Consider the following 16,054-nt stretch of genomic DNA (forward strand, 5'->3'; position numbering starts at 1 on the left):
AAGTCAACCACCACCTCATGACTTCCTGAGAGCGTGAGGCCGACATACAGCCATTTGGTTCCAGTGGCCACCCAAGGTCCCTGCACCCTTCCTGCTGTCCCTAAGTCTCCAGTTCCGGCTGAAATTTCCTTTCCTCCCCGATGAGTACTGGGTACACATTCGCTGAATGGGGGGGGGGGGGGATGGACTAACGAGAGAAAAGAGATGGAGAAGCCACTGGCCACACCATCCCAGACGGACAGGGTCTAGAAGTTCCTTATATTCCCAGAGGAGGAAACTGCCCACGAGTTCCACTTTTGAACACAAGTCTCCACTCCCTTCCCTTGGGATTTTTCAAGTGAGGTGTCAGCAAACCTGGGAAGGAGTGTGGTCATTGGAGAACCCCAGGGAGGCCCAGGGAAGCTCAGGATGGTGTGTCTGCAGCCTCCAAGCTTGCCTGAAGCCTGGGTTTTTCTACAGGTATCAGTCTCTGAGTTTCCCTACTACGGGTCTTGTGTTCCTGCAGTTGCTAACTCCCTAAGCCTCCCAGCCACCACCTCCCTGTTTCAGAAGAGGAAACCGAGGCTCAGAGAGGTGAGCTATTGGGCAATTGCCCTGGGGCCAAGCCACAGTATAAAATCCAAGTGGGCCTGGGGCCGTCAATGCGTCTCCGATGGTCAAGGAAGACCTCACTGGGATGAACCTCTCCTGGGAGATGGAAGCGGAGGCTGACAGACAGCTAGTTCCCATCCCCACTCTCACGGCTCTCTGCCGTGCACGGTCCTCGCAAGTTTCTCATTCGCCCCCCCCCCCCCGGGAAAATATGCAATGAGGAAGTAGATGTCCTCATCCTCCCCCTGAAGAGGCCCAGGCCCAGTGACTTTCCCAGAGAGGTACAGGAGTGCTGCTGTGGATTTACTTTCCAGCTCTGGGGCCTTCTGGCCTGCTTTCTACCTTTCCCCATGCTACCAGGCAGCGCGCTGCCAATCCCTGGACCATCCACGTAATCGTCCCAGTTCCACGGAGCAATGTCAGAGCCCAAACCAAAAAAACCCTGGGGACTTGGAGAGGCAGCGGGATGTGCCTGCGGCACCCAGAGAAGGGGGGCCGGGGGAAGGAACAAAGGACCCCGGCCTCGGTCTGCAGGACGCACCTTTCCTCGGCTAGCCCAGACCCGACCCCGGGCCTCCAGGACCCGCTGCACCCCCCCTTCCGCCCTGGGCCCCTTAAACCTGGCAGCGGAAGGGGCGGCCAGGGGCGGCGGGCGGTACCCAATGGGCTTCGCAGAGCGTCACTTCCCGGCGGCGGGAGGCGAGTGGCGAGTGTTGGGGCGGCCCGCGGGGGCGGGGCGGCGGCGCGGCTGTGGCAGCGGGCTCGGACCCACGCGGCGCCCGGCCCGCCTGGCCTGCAGCGCTCCATCCCTGCGGTGACAGCAGCGAAGGCGGCGGCACGATGCCCTTTGACTTTAGGAGGTGAGTGTGGCCACGTCCGCTACCGGGGAGCCCCTCCGCAGCCGTGGGAGTGCTCCCCACCCACCCCCAGCACATCATCGTGGGCCCCAACTGTCCTGCACGTCAAGGGGCCCTCTGCCGCTCGTTGCATGCCCCTGGACCCCGGGTGGGCCCCCTGCCGCACACAAAGCCAGCCAGAGTGACCAAGGGCCCCCTCCCTGCAGTGGCAGACAAAACCACCAACCTCGGAGGCAGACCCACCCCCTTTCCTCCACCAGGCTCCTTCCCAGCCTGCCTGGACAAACTTCCATCCCCTCCCCCTAAACTGGACAACTGCAGAATCTCTACCCCATTAGGTGGGCGCATACCAGCCACCCCTCCCCCTCCCCTGCTACACAGCCCCAGCTAGTGGATCCCACCCCAGCTGACAAGTGGGTTCAGGGGATTTCCAGTGAGTCCGGGAATGGTGGGGTGGGGGGGGGCTTAATAGGGGGAGGTGGGGGCAGGCAGCACCCCTGGCCTGAGAGCAGCTGGGAGGGTTTAGGTTTCACTGGCTAGGCTGCGCCCATCTGGGCTGACCAGGAGGCTTCCGTGGAGGAGGCCTGTCGCCTTCAAGCCTAGCCCTGTGTTGTGGGTCTGGGGGGTCCCGGGAGTTGGGAGGGGGTTCTGCAGAGGGGCAGGCCCAGGTCTGGCCTTGGTTGTCTGCAGGCACCACAATGGGTCCTTTGTGGGGTAAGTCCAGGCTGCTGGAAGTGTGCCCAGTGAGGGGTCTCCTCCAACTCTCCCTGGAAGCCTGGAGCTTGGGCAGGGGCCCTGGCCTGAGGCACCCCCACTGCGCATGGGGTGGGGGCGGGGGGCATAGCGTGAGGCAGACCTGCAGTGGCACTTCTGGCCCTGCCTTCTCCACGAAGCAGCTCCACCTAGCCCAGACGGTAGGGCTAAGGGCTTTGAGTTCAGACCTGCCTGTGCTGCTCAGATGGACAGGTGTGTGCAGCCTCTAAGGATCTTGGTTTCACCACCTGCACCTGAGGCTAAAACTAAGGTGCCCACCCATGAACACCCTGTGCTCAGGAAGCACCCACTGCAGAGCGTGGCCAAATTCAAAGCTTAGAAGTGAGGGCATTCACAAAAGAGGGGCTTCTCCATGCCAGGAGGATAGATGCCTGCTTCTCTGTCTCCCCCCCAACCCCAGATGTGTCTGAGGTAAAGCCATGGCACCGGCACGACCCTAGGCTCACCCCTTTGTGTGCGCATGTGGGATTTACGCCTAGGTAGGATGTTAACCTTGGGCCTGGAACTGGCTGGTGTGGCACTCCGGCCTGCCCTAGCACACGGATCCCACAGGGCAAGCGATGCCAGCTTCCTGCTCAGCAGTGTTTCGGGGGGACATGTCCTGGCTCAGAGGCCGCTGCCCTCGGGTTCCCTGTGTCAGCTTGGGTCCTAGCGGGCAATGCCACTGTCTTCCACACTCTATAGGGTGCTTTAACACATTCTTTAACACATTGAGGTCCTGGACTTACCACAGATGTGAGAATACAACCAACACCTCCTATTTACCCAAAAGTCCTGCCACCCTGCCACAAACCTCTTCCTTCTGTTGTACCCAATCTCTTCTCTATGTGCAGCCCTCTGCTGGGTCCCTGGGTTCCAGTGGAGACTGTGACCCTGTCCTCTCAGGACTCCAGGAGAGAAGAAGGGTGGAAGGCACAGTGGGGTCCCAGGGGTGGGGCATGCCGGAACCTGCCCAGGAAGCACCCACCTCTGTACACACACTGCAGGGTGCAGGCAGGACATCTGTTCCAAGCCTTAGAGAACACATGGTATTCACTTCAATCAAAGGACCTGCAGACTCACTAAGAGAAACCCACTAGCACAGGGCCCTACAGACTGGAGCTGAGAGTTAAGCTCTGGACTGTTTGTGCCAAAGCGTTAGCTGTAGGAGCCCCACAGCCCTGCCAGGCCATTGCAGAATGCAGGGCAGGATGGTGGTGGTGGTGGTGGTGGTGGAGGTGGTGGTGGTGGTGGTGGTGGTGGTGGTGGTGGTGGTGGTGGTGGTGGTGGTGGTGGTGGAATGTGATTGAGCCTCTTTCAGGTGGGGGCGAGGTTCTGCTTGTTACCTGTTGTTAGATGCTGTGCAGTCGGTTCTGACCCAAAGCAACCCTATATACAACAGAACAAAGCACCGCCTGGTCTGGCGCCATCCTCGCAATTGTTCTGAGGGGTGAAGCCATCGCTGCAGCCCGTGTCAATCCATCTTACAAGGGGCTCCCTCTTATGCGTTGCCCCTCTACCTTACCAAGTGTGATGTTCTTCTCTGGGGACTGGTTTTTGCTTGTGTCACTCTCCTTAAAACAAAGTCTGGGGGTGTCGGGGGAAGGGAGAGGCATATAATGTCCTGCCAGCTCTTTCTCTGTCCTGTGGTGCAGCACTCAACCCACTGGGCTGCTAGCGGGAAGGGCTGGAGATTCAAGTCCACCCAGAGGCACGAGGAAGAAAAGTTCTGACAGCCTGTTTCCACTGACACACCAGCCCCTGGAAACCCCGTGGGGCACCGTTCTGCTCTGACACACAACTTGTCAGCAAGTGGTTCAGTCTTTTAGGCTTGTGGGCAACTTGCTTAGCTTCCCACCTGTAAACTGGCACTGATAGCAGCAGGACCCACCCAAGTAAGCTCCTTGAGATGATGAAACAAGACAGTGGGCAAAGCTGCTGAGAGAAGGTGCTCTGTAAATCAGGTTCATGAATTGTGTTCGTTCAGGGAAGCACCCATCACCTCCTCCCATACTGTGTAATTTACCTAATGACTGTGTGCTTACTTTGACTCTCCCCTCTCTTAGAAACTGAGCTGCCCAAGGGCGTGGGTTTTGCTGTTTTATTTTCTGTAGTCCTCCTGAGATGAGAATTAGTACCAGTTGCTGTTGAGTCTACGTGCGACTCAAGCCCACCCTGTGCATTTCAGGGTAGAATCAGGCTCCGTAGCTCTCAATGCTGGTTTTTTTTTTAGCAGACCACCAGGCCTTTCTTCTGAGGTGCATCAGGGATGGATTCAGACCACCCTCATCTTTCTGTTAGCAGCAGACCGCCCAGGGGCTAGAACAGCACCAGGGGCAAGCGCCCCTTTGGAAATAGCGCTCTACCTTTGTCCAGGAGGCCACAGGTATGGTGTGATGGCATATGCCAACTCTCACTTTTGTGAACAGATTTTCATCAACCCCCTTCTTCCTTGAACGTGCTTCGTCGGGTCTGGGCCAGAAGCCAAGTGCAGAGGGGGCTCCTGGGCCGCCCAGTGGCTCCTGTGTTTGCTCTGTTCTTACACTGCTCCACTAATAGCCGGATGTTGCAGTGGTGGAACTGGCCTTGTGACCTAGGTCCGTGGGTATTGGCATCACCCTTGCCCAGTTCCGGCTGGCTTGTGGCCAGCAGCACCTGCTGCCTTTCTCTCTTGAGACTGGGGAAGAGAGGAGCCATACCTAGGGTGGGGTGGAGAGAGATAACAGTACCAGGCAGTTCCTGGATGCTGTTTCAGAGTGGCCGAGGGGGCCAGCTCCCATCAACAAGAGCAGCCTTTGAGTTGAAACCCCGAGACCTGGAGTTGCCGCTGCCTGGCTCACCCTGTGATAGCCGACTTACCCCCACGGAACCCTAGTTTTTCGTGTTAAAGAGTGGGAGGCAGCCATTTGCCACCTGAGTGGGGTGTGCCTGCAGTGTAGGAGCAGCCTAAGAGTCTGTAGACATTAAGGATCTCTAGGTGGCGGCAGCAGAGCACTGACCCAAGCCCGGACCCCTGAGCTTGGGGGTTCTGGGCGGCTGCACAGTAACTTTGCCACACGTACCCCCTCTGGCCTGCCCCATGTCCTTCCTGCTCCAGGCTTCCCCAGGCCTCCTAGAGACTCATGCATGAACCTGCCAAAGATGCCCTGGCGTTTTGAAGTCTTCCCTTTCATCTCCAGGGGGACCCCTTTGCTCTGAGGCTCAAGTCTGAGTCCTTGGGGCCTGTGAGGCCCTACAGGGGTTGGTAGGGCCGCTGTCCACCCTGGTAGTCCCTTCCTTCCCTACCCACAGCTGAACCCCCGCCACCCTGGGGGCTCCTGCCCAGTATAACAGACGGCAACACACATGCGGGCTTTTCTGAGTCTTCCTACCCTGCCTTTCTGAGAAAAGGAGCCCTGGTGGTGCTGCGGGTCAGGCGCTGGGCTGCGGTTCAAACCCACCAGCTGCTCTTCAGGAGAAAGATGAGGCTATCTGCTCCCATAGCGATTGATAGCCTCAGAGACCACCGAGGGTCAACCCACTCGATGGCAGGGACTTGTCCTAAAAAAAACCCCAACACTTGGGGAGGCTGGCAAGAATTTTATAGCATGTTTATAAAAATATCAAAAAGTTTAAGAATCAAGCCAAAAGGGAATTAAGGATTAGACCAAAGCAGGAAACAATATGAAAATCAAGCCAGGGTTTCATGTTTATTCATCACTTATGACTTTATAAGAAATCCCAGTTGTACAGTGGTTACATGTTGGGCTTCTTACCTTAAGATCAGTAGTTTGAAACCACCAGCCAGTCCAAGGGAGAAAGATGAGGCTTTCTATTCCTTTAGAGTTACATTCTTGGAAACCCAGAGGGGTATTGTACCCTGCCCTATAGGGTCAGAAGTGACTCAGTGGTAGTGAGATTGAGGTTCAGGTCTTAGAAGGTGCACTACTATGGGGCGAATGGGTAGGCACTGGGGACCGCCCCATTCCCCTAGGTTTGTCTGCAAAGCTTATGCGGTTCCTAGCCCGAAGCTCAGGGAGGGTGAAGGAGCCATGTGGGTCAGAATCCCGCAGAGGGCTGTCCCTGGCGGATTCTTTGGAAGTGCAGATCACAGGCTCTTCCTTGAAGGTACCTCGGGGTGGACACAAACCCTACCCTTTCCCTTGGCAGCCACAGGAGCTAGCACGATCACAAGGATCTACATGTAACCTCCTCTCTGGGGGATGGGCAACAGAAAAGTGGGTGAAGGGAGACGCCGGGCAGTGTAAGATAAGATAAAATAATAATTTATAAATTATTAAGGGTTCATGAAGGAGGGGGTGGCAGGCAGGGAGGGGAAAAGGAAAATGAGGAGCTGATTCCAGGACCCCAAGCGGAAAGCGAATTTTGAGAATGATGAGGGCGACGAATGTCTGAGTGTGCTTTACACAATTGATGTATGTGTGGATTGTGATAAGAGATGTATGAGCCCCAATGGAATGATTTAAAAGCAAAAGACTCCAGAGAGAAGGGAAACCTTTTCTAATTGGCTTCACTGGCTTCCTCATCACTAACCCTCCCCATCAGTGCTCATTAAGAAGCTTCAAGTCATCAGCCTATTTGTGTTTTGCTAGCCTCCTGGGATGTGACACCTACTTCTGAGCTCACTTTTCACTATCAGACACACTCCCCACCCCTCGAAGGTCTCAAAGTTGAGTCAGTATCTTGACTTGGGGTGTCCAGGCCAGCCTGGGCTTGGCCACGGGTGGTGGAGCATGGGGTGTCCAGAGCTTAGCAAGGATAAGCCGGAAAATCCCTCCTTGCCAGTCGGTTTGGATTCCTGAACTCTGATCCTGAGCCTAGGTTTAGACAGGGCTTGTTGAGTTCCCTGTTCCGTCTGTGAGCCGTCTGTGATATCTTATTTTGAAGGGGCTCTGCGTCGGCCTGGACGCGGTGGCCGTGGGCTTGTTTTAGGGGGTTCTTTTGCTGCTAGGTGGTTTTCATCTGGTGCTGGAGAGCTGCTGGCTGGCTATTTCACAGGCAGACAGGGTGTAAGGGAGCCCTGGGGGAGACATCCTCGTGGCCCTCAAGCTTCCTGCTTGAACCAAGCTCCTCTCCACACCTGATCCTCAGGAGCTGAGGAGGCGGCCCGGAAGCAGTGTTGTAAAGCTCCCCATGCTCCTCCTCCAGGCGCCGGCACAACTGAGCTCCCCTGCTGGCACTCATGAGGGTAGCAGTGTGGCTAGCAGGCTGCGGCCATGCCAGGGTCACCAGGAATGCTGGAGGGTGGCGGGGATCTTGTAAGGGAATCTGAGGAACAGAATTCTGATCACACCTGTCCTTCCTGCTGGCCCAGATGTCATTCCGACAGGGCCACTCCCTCCTCTGGGGTCTTTGCCACTGCCCCAGTAGAGTGGCCACAAAGGGGTCCGGTAGTTTCCTCTGAGTGGATCCTGACTCACTGTGCTCCCACGTGTGGGCCAGAAGGTTCTGCAAAGCTGTCACCTTGTCGAAGCAGATGGCCAGGTCTCCTGCGTCTCCTGCATGAATTCTAAGTGCCAGCTTTAACCCTTTGCGCCACCCATGGAGCAGCAAGGGGTCTCAGCCGACTTCCTGTTTATGCCCCTGCTCTTCACCATGAGGTCCTCGAGCCAGCAAACTCAGACCCTCAGCTCTGAGTGGTAATCTATTTTCACAATACAGCGACCCTCGGTGGTTGATCTCAATTCGTTCCAAGGTCACGTTCAAACACGGAAAGGTTCGAGAACTGAGGAGTCTTTTTTCCCTTGAGAAATCGTGGAAAACCAACTTATTGCTTTTAAGGCCCCCAAATGACACTTATACATTCATGTTCCCAGGATTTTAAATCACAATGGAGGCTTGTAGCCTCTCGCCCATCACTGTCCTGAATTCCCCATTGCCACCGAGTTGTTTCTGATTGACCCAAAGTGAGGGTCGCTTTTCAAATTCCACACCTTTTGCTACGTCAGTTGCTTTAACCACAGCCCCCCCCCCCAAAAAAAAGCAAAAAACGTTGATCATGTGGACTTCGACCTGTTGCATTCCGTGGCCAATGAGACCAGTGGTGACCGATTCAGACCTTGGCCCTTTCTTTCACACTGGTGGTCCTCACAGTGCCCCTCTGAGCTCCTCTGCTGGACTCACTACCGTTCTTTGGAGCCAGGGTCACGATGCTTTACTCAAATCAAGCGCAGCGAGGACTGTCTAGCACCAGCACCGCGTGTTGTCCGAGCAAGATCAGCACTTAGACAGAAGCGCCGCCCCTGTGTGTCTGTGACGAGACATGGGACTCACTCTCGGCCATACAAGTTTCTTTACAAGTCCAGTTTTCGGGTGACGATGGAGCAAAATTACGAACACTGAGCAGTTTTGTTTCCAACGTTGCTGTTTGGGCCGTAGAACGTTTGAGCTTGGGGCTGTCCGGCCACGGAGGTACGGCTGTATGTCCCATTCAGCAGCTTCCATTCGCTGCTCCCCCACCTGTGCCGTCTCCCAGCGAGGCTCAGTGCTTGTTGGCCTATCGAGGCTCAGGCTCGGAGACGTTGCCTGAAAGGCATCCCTGCCCCTCAGTCCAGCCTCCATCCCTGCCCCTCAGTCCAGCCTGCCGTTGACCAAGCTTGTCTGCAGCACCTTTTGTTCCCGGGCACCTATTACCACTTCTGAAAACACAGTTTGAGACACACAAGCCTAATTGATCCTTAAAGAAGTGGTAATTAGCCTAATTGTCTGCTGTCAACTTTAACATCTAGGTCCATTAACTTAATTACATTGGTTGTCTGTGTGGGAGAATCGCAGGCTGAGGACAAACCTCCCACACTGCTAAGCACGCTTTTCCCAAGTCAGGGCCCTTGGAGGAGGCCAGGGAACGCCAGGGCCAGGCTCTTTCGTCCTGCCCAGAACCAGAAGGGTTGGATTGTGGCCTTCCAAAATATAAGGGGGCTCCAAAAATGTTAATAGGAAAAAGGAGTGAAAATAATAGAGGAAGCCAAGGAGGCAATGCTAGAAATCTCATTTAAGAATGAGTTTGTGGGGTGTCCAACATGTAACAGCCCCCTCCCCTGAACAATCCATTTAAGCGTCATCCCTTAAGGATGTTCTAATCAGTTAGGGAAGTTGGTAAGCAAGGCCCTTAAGATAGGCAGCCATGCATGGAGCATCGCCCATGTAGATAAGCAGCAGCATGGCGCTTCAGGGGATGGTGGTCTGGTAACTCCTGGAGAGACACAGATAATTGTTTCCTGTGACCATTGCAACACCTGGTTTTTGTCACGGAGTTTGGGGTTGATAGCCAGCTTGACTTTCACTGGATGTCTGAAGCAGCGTGGAGGTAGCAAACCTCACCGTTTCCTTCTCTCACGCTCACGGAATACGCTTAGAGTTTCTTGGATCACCCTTTGGTTGAAACAGTAACGAGCAATCCTGGCCCTTTGTTCCTGGCAACAGAAAGATAATGGGATAAATCCTAAACCTCGCAGAAGCAGGACAAGGAGCCCTGGCGCTACTAGGTCAGTGGCTGCAACCCACCGGCGACCCCAATGGGAAAGCATCAGGTTATCTGCTCCCACAAAGGTTTAAGTCACTGTAGCCCACAGGGCCAGTTCTACTCTTCATATGCGCTTGCTATGAGTTGGAAATGACACGATGGCAGTGAGTTTTCGAAGTGGATAAGAAGCCCTAGTAGTAGTTCAAATCCATCAGCTGCTCCATGGAAGAAAGGTGAGGCTGTCTGCGCCTGTAACGCTGTTCAGCCCTGGGTGCTCTCTAGGTAGGCCCCAAATGAGTTGGAATCTACTGGGTGGCAGTGGGTTTGGCTTTGGGGTAGATACCTTGGGTATAATTCCATTTGGGAACAGGGTTCCGTTGTTAATGGCAGGATTAGTGTACAATGTATCATAAATCAATCTCCTTTGAGGTAGAAAAGACCAGCTTAATCCAATAGGCAAACAAGTGGTAGAAGCCCAGCTATAGGAAGCTCATTAAAGACTCAAGGAGCAGAAGCTGGAGAAAGGCAAAGACCCTCCTTGAGAGAGCCAGAACTTTGCATCTGAACCTCTAGCCTTGTAACTGTGGGGCCATAACCTTCTGTTCAGTCACCGCTGTGCCATTGCTGTATAGCAGAGAGCCTCTGACGTCGAGGAAATTGACCCTCGGGGTGCTGAGTCGCACACAGCTTGTGCATCCAGGGTCTGCTGGGACCACGGCACACATCCGACGGTGTCCCACCCCCCACTCCCGTCCCCTCACACTGGCTTTCCTCCCAGAACCTGCCCCGACAGCACAGCTGAACAGGAAGCAATAGGATAAATGAAACTATTCAAGATGAGAGACCTGCCTGTTCATTAGACCCAACGCAAACCAGACCGACTGTCGCCTCAAACCAGACCAGACCTACTGTCGGTGAGTTAGTTCCGTCTCACAGTGATCCTGTTTCGGGTTTCTGAGGCTGTAAATCTTTACAGGCGCAGACAGCCTTGCCGATTCCCTTGGAGTGGCTGGCGAGTTTGAACTGCCTACCTTGTGGTTAGCAGTCCGGTGCTTCCCCTACAGTGTCCCCAGGGCTTCTTAGATAGAGTCCAGGTTCCCAAAGCACTGAGGCCTGGCATTGTGGCCACCCTTGTAGAACATGACCTTGTCTTTTTCAAGTCCTCGAACCCAAACCCAAACCCACTGCCATTGAGTCTATTCCAACACAGAGTGATCCTAAGTAGGACCTCCAAGACTGTACATCTTTTGGGGGGCATACAGCCTCATCTTCCTCCCAAGGAGTGGTTGGTGGGCTCAAACTGCGGACCTCTTGGTTAGCAGCCCCACGCTTACCCAGCATCTCCACTAGGGCTCCTTGGGTGGTGAACAGTGATCTGGATTCTGTGGAGGAGCAGAGGCGGCAGTGCTCAGTGTCTCAGTAATGCTTGATCCTCGAGTCTCTGACGTGCATGCGTGCGTGTGTGCGTGCATGTGTGTAGTACTGTGCCAGGAACACTGGGGCTGAGAAGTCCTATGAGCCTGTGCAGGGCTGTGTTCCTCTCCCAGGGCTGCTGTAACGACAGGGTGGTTTAGTCTGTTTTCTGACACACATGGAGGCAGGTGTCTGACATCAAGAGGTGGGCAGGGCCGTGCTTGCGTGTGTTTCTCTCTTCATGGTCGCCTCCAGTTACTGGTGGGTGCCGGCCTTTCTTGGCTTCTAGATGCCTCACTGCCTTCACACGGCCTTCTCCTCTCAGGGCGTGTCTGCGCATTTTTCACATGGCCTTCTCAGAAGGACACTGGTCACTGGAGTTAGGGATTGCCCTAATCCAGTGGTCTCTCCTCTTAACTAAGGACATCTACATAGACCATGGTTCCAAAGCGGGTCCCACCTGAAAGTCCAGGTGGCTGTGAATTTGGAGGAGACACTTCTCAGCCTCGCGTTGGTAGGCACTACGATTCACTGATGTTCTTATTGAAAGCCCCACACAGTGGAATTGACTTCTTTGGGCATCAAACCAAACTCAGTGCCATCAAGGGAGTGCTGACCCATAGCGCCCCTAGAGGACAGGGTAGAACTGTCTGCCCTGTGAGTTTCCCAGACAGTAGTTGAAAACCCTGCTTTGCCCCGAGGAGCGGTAGGTGGTTTTGAACTGCATACCTTGCCGTTGGCAGCCCAACATGTAATCACTACCCTGCCAGGCTCCTCTTCTGTAAAGTTCCTGTCTCCACGTGCCACCACGAGTCCTATACACAGCAGTCCGCCACTCACCCGCCCCCCCCCCCCCCCCGTGAACTAACGAGTTACTTGAACTTAATGAAGCGACTCATCAAGATAGACCACCCGATTATTTTTGAACAGTGATTAAGTAATGGCTGAGGGCCTGTGTCAAGAGTCTGGAGTGTTTCACAAGATGTTTGCCGAATGGGGAGAGAATGAAAAACAATCCTTTGAATGACAACTCCTGCAGATGGAGATGAGATGATGCGGGAGCCGATGCACCCACACGCATGATGGATAATCCCTACAGGGCAAAAACTGGGAAAATTCAAAGTGGGGGGGTTAGGACCCAAGTTGCTCTCACCAATTGCCTCTCTGACAAATAAACAACTAAAATTCCCACTGTATAAAAGTCACCGCCACCGAGTCAATTCTGACTCATAGCAACCCTACTGGACAGTGCAGAACGGCCCCTGTGGTTTTCTGAGGCTGTGATGCTTGACGGGAATGGATAGCCTCAGCTTTCAGCGAGTGGCTGGCTGTGGTTTCAAACTGCTGACCTTGTTGTTAGCAGCCCACCACATAACCCACCAGGCCTCCCACTTCATAGTCTATAGTCACTCCATTAATTCATTTTTTTAAAAAAAACAGGAGACCCAGGCTCAGCTGGGAACAGCCTGGGCACAGCTAGTGGAGCCCAGCATGGTCATGTCCTCCCGTCTGTTGTCCTCAGCCCTGGCTCTTTACTGTTTGGGGTTCCTGCCCAGCTCAGGTCTCTCCTCTGCCCGTTTTGATGTCCCTCTTTCACAAAGGAGCCACTGACACACAGAATCCAACCACAGTGTCCCTGCTGGCATCTCCCCTGTTTGGGCGGGCCCTGTTTGGGTGGGTCCAAGAATACCTTCATGGTGTGGAGAATGTGTGTCTGCTTCTTCAGAAGAAAGTGCCACCTGGTGACGTACCTGGGCCTCTCATCCTGGACACACTGGATGTTCCCAGGTGGAGGTGACCCAACCAGGCACGTCTCCCTCCCCATTCTCCGGCTGTGAGACTTGGATGAGTCACGGTGCCTCTGCGATCCTTGGTTTGCCTCAACTGCAGGTTGGACCTCGAACCCTTGTCCGGCAGTGTTTATGTGAGGATGAGACGGGGTGGCATGGGATCTGAGGCATATCAGCTCCTCTGGGTGCCCTAGTGGGTATTGGCAGAGGGCTGTAGGGTGAATGGTTGTGGTAGAGCCAGGGCCCCTGGGTGTGCAGGGTCAGAAACACACTCAGGTGAGAATACCTGGGTGGTTAGGCCCTGGAGCCCATTCCCTCTCTCAGTGACACCCTCAGAGAGAGCTGCCACGCACCAAGCCCCACAATGAGAGAAAATGGTCACACAGGTGCCCCTGGGAGCCAGGCAGGTTTGGGGTGGGTGGTTTGGGCCTGTTTGGGGCCGGAGACGATGCTGCACCTGGATGGGGCTCACGCATACTGCCTCTCCCTCTGACTGTTGCCTTGGGGAGCTCCTTGGTTTTCAAGGTGATGAAGCTGTACTGATTTCACTTTTGAAAAACAATCTGGCTGGGCCAAGCCGAGTCCTGCTGAGGGTCCATGGTGATGCCCAGTGGGCAGCCTCTGTGTCACACAGGCCAGCTAGCCAGCACCTGCTGGATGTGGGGGACAAGACTGGGGACCTATAGGTTGACTGGCTTTAGTAGACATGTCTGTCCCCTTTGCCCCATGCTGAGCCCCTTCCCATCCTGGAACCTGGCCCCCACCCCACCCTTCACTGGGCCCCTGTGCATGCTGACTCCCTGTGCCATGAAGTCGATCCCCATGCTGAGCCCCCTTCCCACACAGAACCCGTGTCTCACACAGATCCCTGCTTCACTGAGCCCCTTTCCCATGGTGACCTATCCCATGTTGAATTTCGCGCCCCCCCCCCACACATTGGACATCCCAGGGCTGGCTAAAGCCCCTGTGGGGGACTTACTCTTTTCACACCCTTTCATAACTTCAGCCCCTTGATGTCCCACTCTGGTGCTCCCACCGGGCTGTGCTGGATAGCAGGAACCATGAGACCCTCGTTGATCATGGGCCAGACTGAAGGCTCATCTTGGGTTCCTTCAGCCCTCAGATGGCAGGGGGGGGGTGGGGGAGGCTGTTGCTTGCCACACAGCAGTGGTGCAGCGAGACTCCAGCACTCGCCAGTTTAACCATGGGTTCACGCTTCAGGAAGGGCCCTCTCACAGACCACCCCACCCCCTCCCCCGTGGTCAAAACCACTGCTGAATTACATCGTGCTGCTATGGAAGCCTATGGGGGGCTAGGGGGGCACTCTGGAGAAGAGGCCGGGCTGAGTGACACTCCCTGCCATGTGAGCCTCTATGGGCGGCATATCAGCAATGAGCCCCACGGGGAAGTAGAGCCATAGGGTCTGACCATCCCCGAGCCCTCCCCTGGTCCACAGAGTGGGGCGGGACCGTGGAGTCGTGTGTTCATGCCCCCACGTGAGTACTGAGGGCCTGCCGTGTGTTGGGCACCGCGCTCGCTCGGGTTGCCGCTCTGAAACCGATGACTTCACAGCATGGGCAGTGAACGTGCTCGGCGGTGAACCAGACAGATGAAGGGTCACATCTATCCAGAGGTACCTCTGCAGAAAGGCCTGGTGATCTACTTCTGGAAAAAAAATCAGTCATTGAAAACCCTGTAGAATGCACGGTTCCAGGCTCCCCAGGAGTTAGAATCGACTCCGTTGTAACTAGGGGCTTGTTTTGTTTGCTTGTTGCGCTTGTGCTTCGCATTAAAAAAAAATTAAATTGACTTTTATTTGTAGATTTACTGAAACCTTGTGAAGAGAGAACGGAGTCGCTGGGTACCCCTGTGGTGCCATTTCCCCATCACATGTGCCTTGGGGTAAAACAAAACCCGCAGTGGGGATCCTTCCGACTCATAGGACCCCTGATGCACAGAGCTGAACTACCCCACGGGGTCTCCAGTGCGCTCATCTGCTCAGAAGCAGACAGCCACATATTTCTCCCATGGAGAAGCCCAGTGGATTCAAACCAGCCTCCTTTAGGCTGGCAGCTTAGCACTTACCCACTGTGCACCAAGGCTCCGCTGCACCTTGCTACACTGCCATGCCTTTCTCTCGCTGGACACTGGCCATCACTGGTACTGACTCACTTTGGAGTTTATCAGCTTTCCCAACAGGTCCTCTTCTGTCCCATAATCCAGCTCAGGATCCCACCCTGCCCCTAGATGTCTCCTCAGCCCTCGCTGATGGGGGTGGGGTGGGGCAGTTTCTCAGCCTCTCCTGCCACCTGGCCTTGATACACCTGTAACCTGCAACCCAAGCTGGCTTTGCCAGTCAGCTCTGATTCAATTCGACCCTGTAGCTCTGAGTAGAACTCTGCTCCGTAAGGTTTCCAGTGGCCACTTTTTGGGAAGTAGATTGCCACGCTTCTCTGTCACGGTGTGTCTGTTGGACTGGAACCCCCCACCTTCCGGCTCGCTGCTGAGTGTATTCAGTGTCTGCACAGCCCCACGATGGTGGGCTTGTAGGCTTTTGGAATAACAAGTGCAAAGGGGAAGTGTCCCAGGGTAGTCTGTGATGCCCACATGTCTCACTGGTTGTGTTAGTCAGGGTTGACTAGAGAAACAAATAAACACACCTACATGTATATCAGAGAACTTTATATCAAAGAGTAATTGCATATTGAGAAAACATCCCAGCCCAGTCCAGATCAAGTCCTTAAATCCGATAGTATGCTGTATATCTGATACCAGTCCATAAATTCCTCTTCAGACTTACACAGTACCTGCAATGATGCTGAATGCAGGAAGATGACAGGCCAGTGGGTAGGAAGTCTTGTGGATCCAGTGGTGATGTAAGCAAATTATCATAATGCTGGTGTGGGTCTCCAAGTGGCTCCTCCAGCTTCAGGAGCCTGGCTCGATCAGCATAGCGCCATGTGTTTTGTCAACCGGAATGTCTTGCAGGGAGTAAGCGGGTTCCGCTTCCAGCGAGCTATTTATCTCTGTAGAGCCTCCAAATGAGGTCATCAAGCTGCGACCTCATTGACAGGGTAAGCTCCACCCCGTTCCTCTTGATTAATAGTATCAGGTTGGCACCTGGTCACGCCGTAAGTTCACGCAGTGCCGCTTCACTGAGTGCTGCTCATTGGAGCAGCTCTCTCGCC

The 16,054-nt window shown here is 54.7% G+C and overlaps 1 protein-coding gene across 1 annotated transcript in view; it reads left to right on the forward strand.

Annotated features, from left to right (window-relative positions):
- The first annotated feature begins 1,303 nt into the window (after window positions 1-1,303).
- Window positions 1,304-16,054, forward strand: part of ERGIC1 (endoplasmic reticulum-golgi intermediate compartment 1) — a 128,670-nt gene continuing 113,919 nt past the window's right edge. Inside the window, exon 1 of the mRNA XM_075541954.1 lies at window positions 1,304-1,451. Coding sequence (XP_075398069.1) covers window positions 1,432-1,451 — 20 coding nt within the window. The 5' untranslated portion in view covers window positions 1,304-1,431. The remainder of the gene's footprint in view (window positions 1,452-16,054) is intronic.

The sequence above is a fragment of the Tenrec ecaudatus genome, chromosome 2 (assembly GCF_050624435.1).
Source record: "Tenrec ecaudatus isolate mTenEca1 chromosome 2, mTenEca1.hap1, whole genome shotgun sequence".
Classification (NCBI taxonomy): Eukaryota; Metazoa; Chordata; class Mammalia; order Afrosoricida; family Tenrecidae; genus Tenrec; species Tenrec ecaudatus.